Source organism: Dermacentor andersoni, chromosome 1 (genome assembly GCF_023375885.2).
Source record: "Dermacentor andersoni chromosome 1, qqDerAnde1_hic_scaffold, whole genome shotgun sequence".
Taxonomy (NCBI): domain Eukaryota; kingdom Metazoa; phylum Arthropoda; class Arachnida; order Ixodida; family Ixodidae; genus Dermacentor; species Dermacentor andersoni.
The window spans coordinates 257,637,423-257,654,238 of NC_092814.1; the positions used below are offsets into that span (position 1 = coordinate 257,637,423).

The following is a 16,816-nucleotide window of genomic DNA, read 5'->3' on the forward strand; positions in this document are numbered from 1 at the left end:
CACTGCAAGAAGTCTCTAGCCTCCACAGTGTTGACTGCTATGTATGGAACAGAGTCTAGATTCGTCGCCCAGAAGTGCTATGCGCGACTAGCCAATAGCGCAAAGCTGGAACTGGATGGACAGTCTGTTTCACACTTAGGGGAAAACTCGATATGCATTGCATTGCGATGTGGCGAGCGCTGGAGTCTGGCGGCAGCAGCAGCTAGCGCAGGTGCAGACACTCGAGGAGCGGAGTCGAGATTTGCGTCCTCTGCTACGGCGGCGCGCGCTGGCCGCATTGTCGGGAAGCGTGCTAAAGTCAGGGGCAGTGCACCAATTTCATTGTTACTGCGGGAACTGAGCCAATATCTTTTACTAAACATCGATGCCAAACTCTGAGCCTTCATTGGCGATAATGGAGTTCCACAAACTTCTTTTGGCAGCATAGTTTGTTTGTTCTTTCAAAAAGCCGGGGTACTAAGTGCGTGCACATATATTTCTTCACTGTGTGTGCTACTGTAACACGCAGCGACAAGACACACCAAGATGTGCGCGCAACGTGCTAAGTCTTTATTTGACTCGAAAGGAAAACGAAGCACTCAACAATGATAACTATGGTGGCCAAACACGAAACAAATTGATACGAATAAAGGAATGTTTTAGGTTAAGACAATGAGCTGAAAGAGATTTTTCTCAGCAATCGTTCACTACACCAGACAGACCCTGCCCGCCAGCGGGGAATTGGACGTGTCAAGCTCCAAACTTCACTTAGTATCTCGCCATGTCCCCAGCGGCAGCGATGACAGCGCTCATCCTGGAATGCAGTGAAGTGTAGAGTGACTTGGCCAGCGATGTGTTCATTCGCAGCACGTCTCACTCGCTGACGATGGTGGCCCAAAGCCTATCCTCGGGACACTGATAGAGAGGATGGTGCGCCAGTGATACTTTCAATGAGCCCTAGCCATTTTAAATAATGTTGACGCCCGGGGATTGGGACGGCCACTCCAGGAGAGTGACAGCGCGCTCTTCGAGCAGTTCTTGCACAACACGAGCAGTGTGGGTCGGCGCCCTATCGTGTTGGAATATATAGTCCCCTTCCGGGAATGGGCTGTCAAGAACGTATGGAATCAGTACATCGTCTATGATTGCCCTGCACCTTTCAGCGATGAATTTACCTTCAAGGCGTATGCAAGCATCCTTGCACACAAGGATGCTTGCATGGGGTTTATACATTAATATTGCCAAATGGGTGAGTGGCAACATTAAACGTAGGGTACAAGTACTAAAACATTCCCTCTGCAATTTAAGTGAAGCATCTTGCATTAAAAGAGCTACGGATGATTACAAGTTACCCTCCTCCCTAGCAATGATTTACCTCTCCAAATCGTTTGCCGAGCGACCGGGGCTGAATTCAATTGAATTCTAGGGTTTTACATGCCAGTACAATGATATTATTGTGAGGCACGTCGTAGCGAGGGACTCCGGATTAATTTTGACCACCAGGGGGATCTTTAATATCAATGCACAGGACTTGGGCGTTTTTGCATTTCGCCCCCATGGAAATGTAGCTGCTGCCGCGGGATTTGATCCTGCAACCTCGTGCTTATCAGCACAACACCATAGCCACTAAGCCACCACGGTGGGTGCAATCGGCGCTCCACGTCACTATGTGACGTCGTGTCATCTACTTTTGGTGTTGTGGAGCCAGCATGCAAAGCCTCTCCAACCACTCCACCAGCCGCCTTGCTGTCACTACTTTTTGTCCCCACTCCCCCTTCCCTATGCACTGAACCGTGCTCCCTAGAGGGTTGCAGATAATAGCACCTCTTCCTCTTCACAATCTCTCTCTCTGTTTCCCCAGTGAGAGCTATCCAAGCAGCGTGCGTTGCAAGCATTCTGTCGCAGCACCAAGCATGTCTGGCGTTCAGGTAAACACAAGTGAGCTGGGCATTTTGACGCCTGAGCGGAGGCATAAACGTAAGCATCCTGCACGGTGCAGCCACCTGGTGGTGCGTAGCTCAACCAGCAAAATACAGAGCTAATATTGCTGAAACCAAGTGCAAAACATTTTAAACATTTAACATCTGGCACTTTAGAACTCTTTATTGTTCTAGTAATCCTCCAGTGCGAAGTGACGACTGCAAACGTGTAGATCCTGGCACTGATTGGATACCGCTAGCCCGATGCGCTGCAGCCACTCCGCTTGCCAATTGCTAGATTTGCAGCCCGCAATCATGGTCATTCACGGTTCTCGCGAAAAGAAGCCTAGAGACCCACACTGACCGCACAGCTCGCATCAACACGGAGCACAATGTAACACCAGCATATGGCTGTTGCTGTGTGCCGAGAGTGGTTGAGTGTAGTGAGAAATTGTTGTGTATTCTCTTACTGTCACTTACTTTTATAGAAACAAATTCACCAACATTCCAGCTCTTATGAACATTTGAACACCATAAAGTTAGAAAAATTATCAATGACGCAATGTATGTAGCCAATCAGATAGCTCTCTCGACTGATAATCATGCGCACCCACTATGCAGATGGTGATGGGACGGCTGAAAACTCAGGAGTGGCGCTGCTGCGATCAGTAGCGATGTACATTTCTAAAACCTTATAATAAATTACACACATTATGCGGGGAGTGCTTAAATGTGTCACTTAATGACCGGAAGGACTTACCCTAACAACTTGGTATGTTTGTAGAAAATTGTCAAAATAGTTTCACGGTCCCTTCAACGACCTAGCTACTTCTAACCAGACAAGTTGTCACATTTCTCGTAGCTCCACTGGCCCAGGATCAGAGTCGCTCAACGCAACACCATTCCTGTTATGTTAAATGTTTTATGGACAAGACAGAAAAGGAACTTCAGTAATTTTGTGCATTGCTCTTAACCCCAAGACAGTAATTACCTTTGTTTAGAATAAAATTGTACATTTTGTGGAAGAAAATTTTTAATTGATGCTGAAATTTGCAATAAGCTTGCAACATTTTTGGTCATTTAAATGGGCACCAGTCTTTTTAGCAAATCTGTCTTGCTAGTATTTCTGTTACTGTGCTTCGTTTTTGTATTGCACACTTTAGTGATATTGTGAGCTATGGGCATTTTATGAGTACCGTGTAAGCTTCCTTGTCTTGACAGTATTGCATTGTTGTAAGACCTTACATATTTTCATAGTTCCACAAGTGAACTCACAACTAAAGTGGCAACGGGGCCTTAAATATAGTAGTTCTTGCTCTTTAATGAGTTTGTATGTGTAGGTTTGCCAAAGTGGTTACTTCATCTGAGTAAAACTATTCAATGACCATAAATAGACAGGCAAAAGTCATAAGTGCAGGTTTCTTGATGAGTGAGTGAGAAAACTTTATTTCGAATCAGAATGATTCGCGTCCGGCGAGTTAGTGGGCTGTGGCACCCACCTAGGTTCTGGCCAAGAGTTCTTGCCTCTCGGCAAACCATTTCTACTATTTAACATAACATTTGCATTAACATCTAAACTTTTTTAAAGAAAGGAGTTTGTCATCTGTGCTTGAAGTTAGGCTAGTTGGTGAAGTTCCATCGTATTGTACTAGCTTAAGGAAGCGGCTCTGACAAGAATGAACATGAAGAAACAAGATGAACATGTTGTGCCTCACTCGTTCAGTCTTATTCCTTCATGTTTGCCATTGTCTGTGTCGTCTCCTAAAGTTTGCCAATTTTGTGTTTTTTGACTCTTTCTCTCTCCCTCCCATTAACAAAAGGCATTTCAGCCCGTTGCAAAGTGTGCAGAGGAAGTTATGGAAGACAACGGCCTCAGAAAAAGAATACATCTCATTCCAAAAGCCTCTACAGAGTTGGAAGTTGGTCCAGGTAGGAAAGCGTTGTCTTTATGCAGTTCTCTCCTCTCTCTTTTTTAAAGAGGGCTTCCTGTACAGTTTTCAGAGTTGTGCATCACATTATAGTCTTTGCGATTGCCTTATCAGTTGCATTTTCTGTTATGTACCCTCAGTTATTTTTAACCTGTTCATTGAATGATTTAAACATAACCAATTGTGTTTATCAGCTCCAAAAGCAGGAGGCCTATGGTGCTTTCATTGTGGAATGTAAAAAGAAAAGAACAGAGGAAGTAAATGGGGAAGCAGCATCATCAACCTATCTTAAGCCTACTGTATATTCCAATTACCCATGACTTGCATAAACTAAACTCACTCTACACCTGCAAATGTTCTAGTGCCCTCTTCCTATCTAATTTTTTGCTGCCTTTGACTGTATGTTCCTTTCCATAGCACACATTCTGTTACTCTAATGGCCAGCTTGTCTGCTGTATGCCATGACCTGCGAAGATTCATTTCTTGCTATTTAATCTCAGCTAGAATATTGCCTATCTGCCCCCGCAGGGGCGTCTGCGTCAGCAGGTGTTTGGTGAGTTGCGACACCATGTACCCGAGCACACGAGGGTTGGACCCTCCCGCGTTTAACCGTGCGTGGCTTAGCCGTGTCCGGGGAAAAGGGGATCCTGGGGGTTGAGCTGATGCTGGGTGTTCGGACCTCTAAGGCCCCCCCGGCAGAGGCAACGCATCCCTTTGGTCTCTGTTTCACGTAGACGGCACCCCCGGATTGACCCACCTGTAAGAAATCGGCAGTCACCTTTTCCTGTCTATCTCTCCTCATATCTTCGTCTTTCTCTCTCACTTTCTGGCCTTTTCTATCTTCTTCTCTCTTCCATTTACTTCCTTTCTCCTTGGCGGCAGGGGTTAACCTTGTGTGGCTATCCTATCTTGGGTACACCATATTTGGTTATAGTGATGGCGTACGACTGGCGTCGTGCACACTTGTACACAAGCTCTGCCATGTCCCCTCGTTGGGCTCCGTGGTGGGCACTATTGCCGAATTTTTATGTATTTTCATGGAAACTTCTTTCCCCCCACTTCCTGATCGCCCTCAGAAATGGCGCACTGAAGATGTCTTCCAGTTTTTTGGACGCCAAATCCAGAACTTCCCCCACTTCCACGTTATTCACTCTGAAAAGTTAGACAAATCAGTGCAAACCATTTCACCATGGTTTTTGGTCCAGGTTACAAGGCGTCGAGGATGGCAAGCGGTGACCTCCTCTTGGAACTCCGCGATCAGAAGCAATATGAGAAACTACAGAAAATAGTGTTATTTGGGGAGACCCACATAACAGTAATTCCGCACCGTACAATGAACACCAGCTGCGGTGTTGTGTCGGACGATGATTTGCTTGAGCTGACTGAAGTGGAACTCCTGGAGGGCTTCAGTGAGCAAAATGGGATCTATGTCAGAAGAATTAAGAGGAGGCAGAATGGCAAAGATATTCAGACGAAGCACCTAATACAGTCGAACCCGACTATATCGAACCCGTTTACATCGAATTATTCTATATATCGAACAATTTCTCGTCACGGTATAGTTACAACGAGTATACATAGCAAAAATTACGCTTACATCGAACAAATACTGCAGTGCCTCCCGATATATCGAACGTCAAGCGGCGGAAAAGTGCCCCCAGAAGTTGGCTTTCCCTCGCGGTAGCGGGGAAACCCGGCGGCGCGGCTCCATCCAACCGCTCTCCCTACCGTGATCGGGCTGTTCGGGCGAGCCGTCGACACTCCCCCTGTCGCGCATAGTGGAGTCTATTAGGCCACATCTTCCCTCTTTCTCTATCATCTTTCACTTACCACCCCCTCTCCCCTGACGACGCTTCGCCGTGCTCCCTCACGGGTTGCAGAATCAAACGTCCTTCCTTTCTTTAGGTCACTATCTAGCGACACTCCCCAGCAAAAAATGATCCTGGCCCGCCTACAGCGCTTGCTCAGACAGCCAATCAGAGGCTCTTGTTGCTCTTGTGCTCTCTTCGTGCAAGATGGCGAAAGTGCGAGTTGTCTGGCTGCTTCTCTGGTTTATCGTGTTTGCGCCTTGTGGGCCTTCTCCCGCAGTGTTGCCGTGATGAAGCGGCAGAATTCGCCTTTCATCGTGAAGCTCGAAATCATAAATCGCATCGAACGCAATGAGAAGTTGGATGTCCCCGCAACGTGCAAGATTCCGAGGAGCACTCTCGGCACTATTAGGGCTAAAGTGGCCAGACTCGCAACCCGGTGCCCATGGCGCCCGACGCGTACGCACGGCCGTGTACGAGGGTTTCTTCATACGTGCCGGTTTCCGCGTGTTCGGTGAAGACTGTAAATTCTGATGAATGCGACGAAGCCGTTGCCGGTGTTGCCGAAGTTTGGAGCGAGCTGTCAAAATTTTCGGGACATTCAATTCAACGGTGGACGAGTTTGTGAGTGCAGATGATGGTGTCGCGACCACGGTAGAGCCCGGAAACGAAGACTACATCGCCGACATCGTACCGAGCACAAATGAAAGTAGGCACATTGAGGAAAGCAACTACGGTCCTTTGCCCACATCCTCCGAAGTGATTGGTGCACTCGCATTAGTCCGGCGCTTCTGCGCGAATGCGGAAGGTTGCGGCCTCAGCTGCTCCGACTCCTTAGACAACGTGGGGAAGTGCGTGCGTCGCTGGCAGCGAAATTGCCCAAGCAGAAGAAAATGCAGGACTAATTTATGCCAAACTAAGCTAGTTTCGTTAATAAAGTGATTTTATAAATGGTATATGCTTTTATGACATCCAATTATTTAGCAGGCTTATATCGAATTATGCTCTATATCGAACTGATAGGCGTTTTTTTGCGAGTTCGATATAGCCGGGTTTGACTGTAGTCACCTTTGGTTCAAGTGTCCTGCCCGAGTCAATCGAGGCAGGGTACATCAAGCTCCATGTTAGGCCATATGTGCCAAATCCCGTCCGATGTTTCAAATGCCAGCGTTTCGGCCACAGTTCGCTGAGCTGCCGAGTCCGCTAAATGTGCGAAATACAGTGCCCATGAACATACGTCTGAAGCTTGCGAGAACTCTTTGCATTGTGTAAACTGTGATGGCGAGCACGCTGCATCCCACGGTCGCGCCCGTCATGGAAAAAAGAAAAATAAATTGTCGCGATCAAAGAAAATATATCTTTCAAGGAGGCACGTAGGTGGGTGTCATACCTGCCTAAGAGTAGCTTTTCTGATGTGGCGTGTCAGGGGGCAGCGCCACAACGACCTCCAGCGGCTGTCCGGCTCACGCGCACTGAGCTGGCGGTGACGTCATCCGGCCCCTGGCGGCTGCAGCTAGCACTGTTCCGCCACCCCAGAAGGAGGGGCCATCTACCTCCGGGCAGGTGGCCTCAAGGGTCTCGTCGAACGTGCCGAGGCCTTCACGTCAAGCACAGCGCCTCGCAAGAGGCAGTGGACACAACAACCATCCACACGGCACCACCAGCGCCTAAGGAGCAGCGAGCCCCACACGACCACTCCAGAAAAGACAAAACTCGCATCACTGCGCCCGTAAAGGGCCCTGTGACCTAGCCTTTCCTTTCCAGAACGCACAGTGTCAAAATGGATACACAAATTATACAATAGAATGTGAGAGGTCTCCTCCACAATCTTGACGACATAACCGAACTCTTACACAAACTTAATCCAAATGTACTGTGTGTTCAGGAAACGCACTTAAAAGCTACACAGACAAATTTTCTCCGGTCGTACACTATTTTTCGTAAAGAACGTGACGAGGTTCACACCTCATCCGGCGGTGTAGCCATAATTGTCAATAAAACTGTTGCTTGCCAACACTTGCCCCTTCGGACATCCCTCGAGGCAGTTGCAGTTCGAGCAATTCTTTTTAATAAATTGGTAGCCGTCTGCTCTATCTACATACCTCCAAACTATCACCTGAGCGAAACAGAATTCTACGAACTTATTAACCAACTTCCTGAGCCATTTCTTATTATCGGGCACATTAATGCTCATAACAGTCTCTGGGGAGATTCCAGGACTTTTCGAGGGGTCGACTGATCAAATCCTTTCTTGCTACATCCGGTGTGTGCCTATTTAATAGGAAAAAACCCACCTCCTATAATATTGTGCATAATTCATACTCCTCGATAGATTTAGCGCTTGGATCTTCCATACTTTTTTCTTACTTAGAATGTAATGTTATAGAAAATCCATTTGGGAGTGACCACTTTCCGATAACTTTAAGCTTACTAAGACGACACGACATTAGTCCACAGGTACCTCGCTGGGGACACTAGTAAGGTGGCGTAGAGGTAGAACACCGCCTCGCGTGCAAGAGGTCCGTGGTTCGAATCCCGGTGCCGCGCAATTTTCCACCGGATTAAAAAAAAAATCCGCGTGTTGATAAAATTGCATAAACAGGCCTGGAGTGTGGCCTGATCCCGGTGACCAGAACCGGTACCGCACTCCCTCACCAGAGCAGGATTGGCCACCCTGGTGCAGTACGTGGCCACAGCCTCCTATATGAACACAACAATCAAACCCCGGCCCTCAGTCCCCAGCAGCTGCGAAGCAACTGACCACGGCGGCGGTCAGACCTGCAACGCTGCAGAGGGTGCTAAGAATCCCTGGTTCCGGACAGGCCGCCATTGGAATATGAACTTGGCAACGTTTAACGCTAGAACGTTATCTAGTGAGGCGAGTATAGCAGTGCTATTGGAGGAATTAGAGGGCAGTAAATGGGATATAATAGGGCTCAGTGAAGTTAGGAGGCCAAAAGAAGCATATACAGTGCTAAAAAGCGGGCACGTCCTGTGTTACCGGGGCTTAGCAGAGAGACGAGAACTAGGAGTCGGATTCCTGATTAATAAGAACATAGCTGGTAACATACAGGAATTCTATAGCATTAACGAGAGGGTGGCAGGTCTTGTTGTGAAACTTAATAAGAGGTACAAAATGAAGGTTGTACATGTCTACGCCCCTACATCCAGTCATGATGACCAGGAAGTCGAAAGCTTCTATGAAGACGTGGAATCGGCGATGGGTAAAGTCAGAACAAAATACAGTATACTGATGGGCGACTTCAATGCCAAGGTAGGCAAGAAGCAGGCTGGAACAAGGCAGTGGGGGAATATGGCATAGGCTCTAGGAATATCAGGGGAGAGTTATTAGTAGAGTTTGCGGAACAGAATAATATGCAAATAATGAATACCTTCTTCCGCAAGCGAGATAGCCGAAAGTGGACATGGAGGAGCCCGAACGGCGAGACTAGAAATGGAATAGACCTCATACTATGCGCTAACCCTGGCATCATACAAGATGTGGACGTGCTCAGCAAGGTGCGCTGCAGTGACCATAGGATGGTAAGAACTCGAATTAGCCTAGACCTGAGGAGGGAACGGAAGCAACTGGTACATAAGAAGTCGCAGGAGACGAAAGATCTGATCAAGAAACTCCAATGTATGAAAGCCTCTAACCCTACAGCTAGAATAGAACTGGCAGAACTTTCGAAGTTAATCAACAAGCGCAAGACAGCTGACATAAGGAAGTATAATATGGATAGAATTGAACATGCTCTCAGGAACGGAGGAAGCCTAAAAGCAGTGAAGAAGAAACTAGGAATTGGCAAGAATCAGTTGTATGCATTAAGAGACAAAGCCGGCAATATCATTACTAATATGGATGAGATAGTTCAAGTGGCTGAGGAGTTCTATAGAGATTTATACAGTACCAGTGGCACCCACGACGATAATGGAAGAGAGAATAGTCTAGAGGAATTCGAAATCCCACAGGTAACACTGGAAGAAGTAAAGAAAGCCTTGGGAGCTATGCAAAGGGGGAAGGCAGCTGGGGAGGATCAGGTAACAGCAGATTTGTTGAAGGATGGTGGGCAGATTGTTCTAGAGAAACTGGCCACCCTGTATACGCAATGCCTCAGGACTTCGAGCGTACCGGAATCTTGGAAAAACACTAACGTAATCCTAATCCATAAGAAAGGGGACGCCAAAGGCTTGAAAAATTATAGACCGATCAGTTTACTGTCCGTTGCCTACAAAGTATTTACTAAGGTAATTGCAAATAGAATCAGGAACACCTTAGACTTCCGTCAACCAAAGGACCAGGCAGGATTCCGTAAAGGCTACTCAACAATAGACCATATTCACACTATCAATCAGGTGATAGAAAAATGTGCGGAATATAACCAACCTTTATATATAGCTTTCATTAATTACGAGAAAGCGTTTGATCCAGTCGAAACCTCAGCAGTCATGGAGGCATTGCGGAATCAGGGTGTAGACGAGCCGTATGTAAAAATACTGAAAGATATCCATAGCGGCTCCACAGCCACCGTAGTCCTCTATAAAGAAAGCAACAAAATCCCAATAAAGAAAGGCGTCAGGCAGGGAGATACAATCTCTCCGATGCTATTCACAGCGTGTTTACAGGAGGTATTCAGAGACCTGGATTGGGAAGAATTGGGGATAAGAGTTAACGGAGAATACCTTAGTAACTTGTGATTCACTTATGATATTGCCTTACTTAGTAACTCAGGGGACCAACTGCAATGCATGCTCACTGACCTGGAGAGGCAAAGCCGAACGGTGGGTCTAAAAATTAATCTGCAGAAAACTAAAGTAATGTTTAACAGTATCGGAAGGGAACAGCAGTTTACAATAGGTAGTGAGGCACTGGAAGTGGTAAGGGAATACATCTACTTGTGGCAGGTAGTGACCGCGGATCCGGATCATGAGACAAATAATCAGAAGAATAAGAATGGACTGGCGTGCGTTTGGCAGGCATTCTCACATCATGAACAGCAGGTTGCCATTATCCCTCAAGAGAAAAGTTTATAACAGCTGTGTCTTACGAGTACTCGGGTACGGGGCAGAAACCTGGAGGCTTACGAAAAGGGTTCTACTTAAATTGAGGACGACGCAACGAGCTATGGAAAGAAGAATGATAGGTGTAACGTTAAGGGATAAGAAAAGAGCAGATTGGGTGAGGGAACAAACGCGAGTTAATGATATCTTAGTTGAAATCAAGAAAAAGAAATGGGCATGGGCAGGACACGTAATGAGGAGGGAAGATAACCGAAGGTCATTAAGAGTTACGGAATGGATTCCAAGGGAAGGAAAGTGTAGCAGAGGGCGGCAGAAAGTTAGGTGGGCGGATGAGATTAAGAAGTTTGCAGGGACAACATGGCCACAATTAGTACATGACCGGGGTAGTTGGCGAAGTATGGGAGAGGCCTTTGCCCTGCAGTGGGCATAACGAGGCTGATAATGATGATGACCTCGCTGGAAACTTGACTTGGCTGATTGGAAGCGTTTTAAGGAATGTACTTACTTATCACAAGATTTCATACGCAATTTTAGCATAGATAATGCTGTAGCATATTTTACCGCTTATATTATTGATGCAGCTGAAAAGTTCATTCCACAAGCAAACAGTCAGTCATCTAAGAAACGTGTTCCTTGGTGGAATGAAGACTGCAGAGATGCACGAAAAAGACAAAATAAGGCATGGCGCAGGTTGCGCCAATATCCTACGGCAGAAAATTACATTGCATTTAAACATATCAAGTCACAAGGACGGCACATGAGACGGCAGGTTAAAAGAGCAAGCTGGGAAAGGTTTCTCTCAGGCATCAATTCCTATACCCAGGAGGCCTATGGTATAGGCTGAGAAGGCCAAAAGTCCAGCGGATCAACCCATTACCTTTGATTGATGAACGAGGAAATATCTTGGAAAACCGGGCCGATGCCCTTGGCTTACATTTTGTGCGTGTATCAAGCTCCATAAACTATTCACAAACATTCCTTATATATAAGCAAATAGCAGAACTTAAGTAAAAAAACCATAAATGCAGACCAAATCCACCGTACAACTGTCCTTTTAATATTGCCGAGCTTAGAGCTGCGTTGAGCTCGTGTATGAGCTCAGCACCGGGAGTGAGACAAAATCATGTATGACATGATTAAAAACCTACACACTGATACACAGATGACACTTCTGGCACTTTTTAATTCTGTTTGGGCAGCTGGATACCTCCCATCCTCATGGAAAGAAGCTATCATAGTACCAGTCTTGAAACAAGGCAAGGCCCCATCCGATGTTTCAAGTTCACAATGTTTCAAGTTCAAGTGAACATCACGTCAAGGATGTGACATTCATAACGGGATACGCGATATGGATGCCGGCGCGTAGGGTTGGCATCACCAGTGTTGATTCATTGAGTCGCGATAGGACGCCAGAACGGGGTAGAGGTCTTGCACCTGAGTCAGATCAGGAGCGATCATTTTGTTAACGTTGTCAAGAGATAATAAAAATTTTTATTGGGTGAATGCAACTTGGGAGAGGCGTCCTCATTCCAGAATGCCTTGAACTCAGGCCGCATCCTGGGCCCCCGCAATCAGAAGTTTCTGATCCTCAAGGTCAGAGCTGGCCAAGGCTCTCTCCCATCGTCAAGAGATGAAGGAGCGAAGTTGGCGGAGCAAGAAAGCAGTGAAACATCTGTATCCAAAGCGGCAATCTTGCAGGTATCAAGCGTAGAAATGGTGGCCAGCAACATGCCTTGCGGGGTAACCTTAGTTGACAGGCTGACATTGTGAAGGGTTACAACCACTGTATTGTCAGCAATGGAAACAATGGTGTGAGCAAGGGCGACATCGTGGGCTAACAGAACGTCGGTAATTGGAGACAAGACGCAGTCACCATCGGGAATATTGTGAAGACTTTAAAGTATCGTATGTAGCAGCTTGAGGCGGCAAGCGAACGTGATGGCGAGAGCATAAGCATGGTGGCATGTCAGCTGGAATATGCGGAACATGGTGTCGCTCAAGCTGAAGAGCACTGGTCGCACAGTAAATTAGGGCATAATGACTGGACAAAAAATCTAAGCCGATGATTAGGTCATGGGGGCACTTCTCAATGACAGCAAATTGGACTGAAGTGAGACGACCAGCAATGCAGATGCGGGCGGTGCACACGCCAAGAACGGCAGGAGTCCCTCCGTCAGCGATGCGGAGGATGCGAAAGGTGGCAGGTGTGAACACTTTAAGAAGCCGACGGTGACGATCTGCACTCGTCACAGAGATGTGCGCCCTAGTGTCGATGAGCACAGAAATAGTGGCGCCATCAACATCGTCTAACAAGCTTCGTCTCGTTGGCAGCATCAGAAGAGAATTTGTGGTGGGAGTCGTCAAGCAGCGTTGCCTCCGGACGCTGCACTGCTTAGTTTTCCTGATAGGCACATGCAGGGCTAAAGGGGGGCGATGGGCAGCGAGCATGACTGATAACCATGCGGTGACAGGGAGAGACTATTTATCCTTGTGGGAGCATTGGCATTTAGGAAATGAGACCGGGCTGAAGGTGGGAAGCGGTTGCTGTTTGAACGGCAGTAAGGGGTAGAAAGTGTTCGAGGCGGCAAGGACTAGTGAGTGGCGCAGTAATGGGCAACGTGGCCAATAGGGTGACAAGTAAAGCCTATCGGTCAATCATCGTGGGGTTCTCCACGTAGCAGGGTCGCGAGATCACATAGCGAATAGCTGCTCTCGATAGTATGAGGGCAAACGCCGTGAAGTTTGTGTTGGGCTGGCCACGGTGCACACAGAATGAATGCCTATGTTGGCAAGCTCCTGCCGGACAATGGCTTGGACGAGTGGAGTCATAATCGAGCTTGAGTCACCAGTGTGAACTGGGGCAGGGGTCATGGTCTCAAGTTCGCAGCCTACAGTTCGTGTCAGCTGAGATGGTGGAACTGACAGCTTTGCTGTCATGTGGTCTCCGCAAGAGGACGTTGCCGCCATGTTGGGAAGGCGGGCAAACGCATAGCCAATGCGCTGGCTTTTAGCTTGCTCTAAGTGCTGGCACTCCTTTGTAATAGCGCCGATCGATTGAGAGAAATTATTGCACATTAAAATGCTGAAGGCGTTGTTGGCGATCCCTTTTAAGATACGCCCAACCTTGTCATCCTCCAGCACCTCTGTATCAACCTTTCGACATAGCGGTAACACGTCTTCAATGTACGAGACGTAAGATTCTGTAGTCTGTGCACGTGACGCAAGCATCTTTTTCGTGGAGATCTTCTGGCCAATGGGCTTCCCAAACAAGTCTCATAGTTTTTCTTTGCAGGTGTCCCAGCTCCCGATCTCAGCTTCGTGGTTATCAAACCATACTTTTGCAGTGCCTTTGAGGTAGAAAATATTATTTGCCAACACTAGGGTAAGGTCCCATCAGTTTTCAGCACTCGTGCGTCTGTACTCTGCCAGCGAGTCTTCACGTCTGCTTCACTGGGACCTCAGAACGTGCCAGGACCCTGGGGTCGCACCAACACAACCGTTGAAGTGGTGGGCGCTGATGTAGCCACTGTGTCTTCCGCCATTGCAGACAGTTATCCAACACGATGGTCGCTGCGGAGTTCTGTTGCGAGGCGCAACGTACCTTGCACCTCCACCAAAGTGTGACGGAGGAGAGATGTAGGCGAAGGGTATATTCACAAAAGATTTACAAAGAAAGCTAGGGCAAGAGAACATATGTGTGACCTGGCCCACGTGCAAGCGACCTCATCGTCGTCTTCATTGTCTGCCAAACCTCGCGTTCATACATCTATCGATGGCTCTGTTACTATATATATATATATACAGTGGAATCTCGATGATACGAATCTCACGGGGTCACGAAAAATATTTGTATTAGCCGAAATTCCTATCACCGAACCAATTAAAACTAGCTAAATTAAAGAGTCAGAGGTGAACTCACTCAGGCACACATACGTAAAAAGCATTTATTTCTTGAAGAAAAAGTCTTTAATGTCATTCTGCCTCTTTTTCTTTGTCAGGTCACTTAACAAACTTTGTTCAAATCCATAAAAACGCGCGCACGTGTCGTCGCTAATTTCATTCGCGGACATAGCACGCCTCAGAACTTCAAGCGCATGCAGCGTTTCAGCCGCCGGTGGTAGACCTTTGTCGTCGTCCACGTCTAACACAAAGAACGCAGTCCGAAGCACAGCAGCTACTCCGTTCGATGGCACGTGGAAAAGCAACAAAAGCACCACCGATTCAAACTCTTCGCTCCCAGTCGCGGCCTCCGCACCGTCCGGCGCCGCGTCCATGCCTCCGCACCGAAAGAGAAGGGGAGAAATCGCGTGACTGCGCGCTGTTCTCTTTTGCGGCAGTCGGTGGTGCGGCGAAAGCTTTGGCTCATGCTCGCGTCCGTCCGTGCGCTGGAATCGTGCCAACTGTGGCCTCTCCTCTGCGCAGCGGCGCAACCTCCTCCCCTCCTTAGCAACCGGCACTCCGGTAGTGGGCGCCGCTGTGCATAGCAATCGTGACGTCACACAGCGGTAGAATGAGCGCGCATGCTCGTTGGCCATGCGTCGGCGGTGGCAGCTGCACTGCCGCTCCTTCGGCAGACGTCTCGTTGCACTCGAGTGGTGAGTAAGACGCATGGCTCTGAAGCGGCCCAGTGATTCCGCGCCCAGCGGTTCGGGGAAGCACCAGCGGACGCCGGATTCCCCCAACACCGAATGCCAGAAGAACAAGGAGCAAATGCGTATCATCCGGAAATTCGTATTAGCCGTGATCATATCATGGAGATCCCACTGTGTATATATATACACATATACATGCACACACACACACAGAGCTAAACCTTGATATAACGAACTTTGATATAACGAGGTATATTACTTTTCATAACCTCTTGTCCATAGAACACCATGTATTTAGAACATCAATATAACGGAGTGTCTTTGTATGTGATTTCAGTACTGTGACGAAATTTCACTGCCACCACAAAGAAATGCCGAGACAATAAATTGAAACTCCCACAGACACCGATTGTCAGATAATTGAAATACAAGGGGCTGCTTCCAAACGCACCTCGTAAACCATCCACCGCGCGACAAGAGCAAGCGCGGAAGTGCATCCACATCATGTTCCATATGAAGTCCAAGTTCGATAAGATCCTATCGCGCCCCATGCACTGTGTGCTTAGGTGTAAGTGAAAGTGTGCGAGTGTGAGACAAGAACACACAGCGTTCCCGTGTGAGCCAAGCAAAAAAGGTGGAGGGGAGCTCGCTCGCGATGAAGCGCATGTGAGAGGGCGGAGGGGGGGGATAAGTTGGTGCACATCTCGATTTCTGACTCGCATTTCAGCCTTGGCTGCGTGCGACTGTAAGCGCGGCTGAGCACATACGCTGTAAGATTCGTCGGACGATCTCGCCGCTGCCACCATTTGTTAGAGTTGTCGGACGATCTACGAGCTGTAGGCCGATCTCACCGCTGCCATTCAGATGTAAGATTTGGCAGTCATAGCTGTAGGAAGGAGCTTGACTCTTCGTCGGGACTTAGGCGAGCAGGGTTTATTTACAGTTGAACATGAGATACATCGACAGTTTAGCGTGGCTCCCAAATGGAGCCCACAAGACGACGCATACAGCAAACGAGCACGCAGCTCACGAGTACACGACGAGCACGCTCTAGCAGCCAACAATCGCTGCTTATAAGCACTCCGCTCGACGTCATTGTAGATGACCCGCCCTTTTGGGGGAGGCGGGCTCTCGACTTGGAGGAGGATGAGGGCTCACACACACGCACACACACACACACATAGTTGCAATGGTCCGGAGCCAACGTCAGAGGGGCTTTGTCGAACTCTGAGCCGTCCCGGGTAGCGCGCCCGGGTAGCACATTGTCTTGCGTCTTGATCAGCGCGTGGGAAGGAGCCCTCGTCAGCGTTCCCGCGGCAACTCCCCAACTCATAGCAGAACAGGGCGGCGTTGTCGTGTTGCACACAAAGCCTGCTTCGTCGAACTCGGAGCCGTCCCGGGTGGCACATTGTCTGGTGTCTCGAAAAGCGCATGGGGAGGTTCCGCCAATTGCCTCCCCTCGAGAACTCCCCTGAGCTGACCCCTCGCCGCGTGGCTGCCGGTTATCTGCAGTTCTCTGAAGTGCGCCACCGTCCCGGTTGGATCGGAACACGTGCAGCGGGCTGAAA

General features: G+C 48.2%; 1 protein-coding gene across 1 annotated transcript in view; it reads left to right on the forward strand.

The window, feature by feature from the left end:
• The window catches only part of LOC126547841 (protein arginine N-methyltransferase 7-like), a 102,227-nt gene that overhangs the window by 1,433 nt on the left and 83,978 nt on the right, over nucleotides 1–16,816 (forward strand). The window contains exon 4 of the mRNA XM_050195855.3: nucleotides 3,719–3,827. Within this exon, the coding sequence (XP_050051812.1) occupies nucleotides 3,719–3,827 (109 nt within the window). The remainder of the gene's footprint in view (nucleotides 1–3,718; nucleotides 3,828–16,816) is intronic.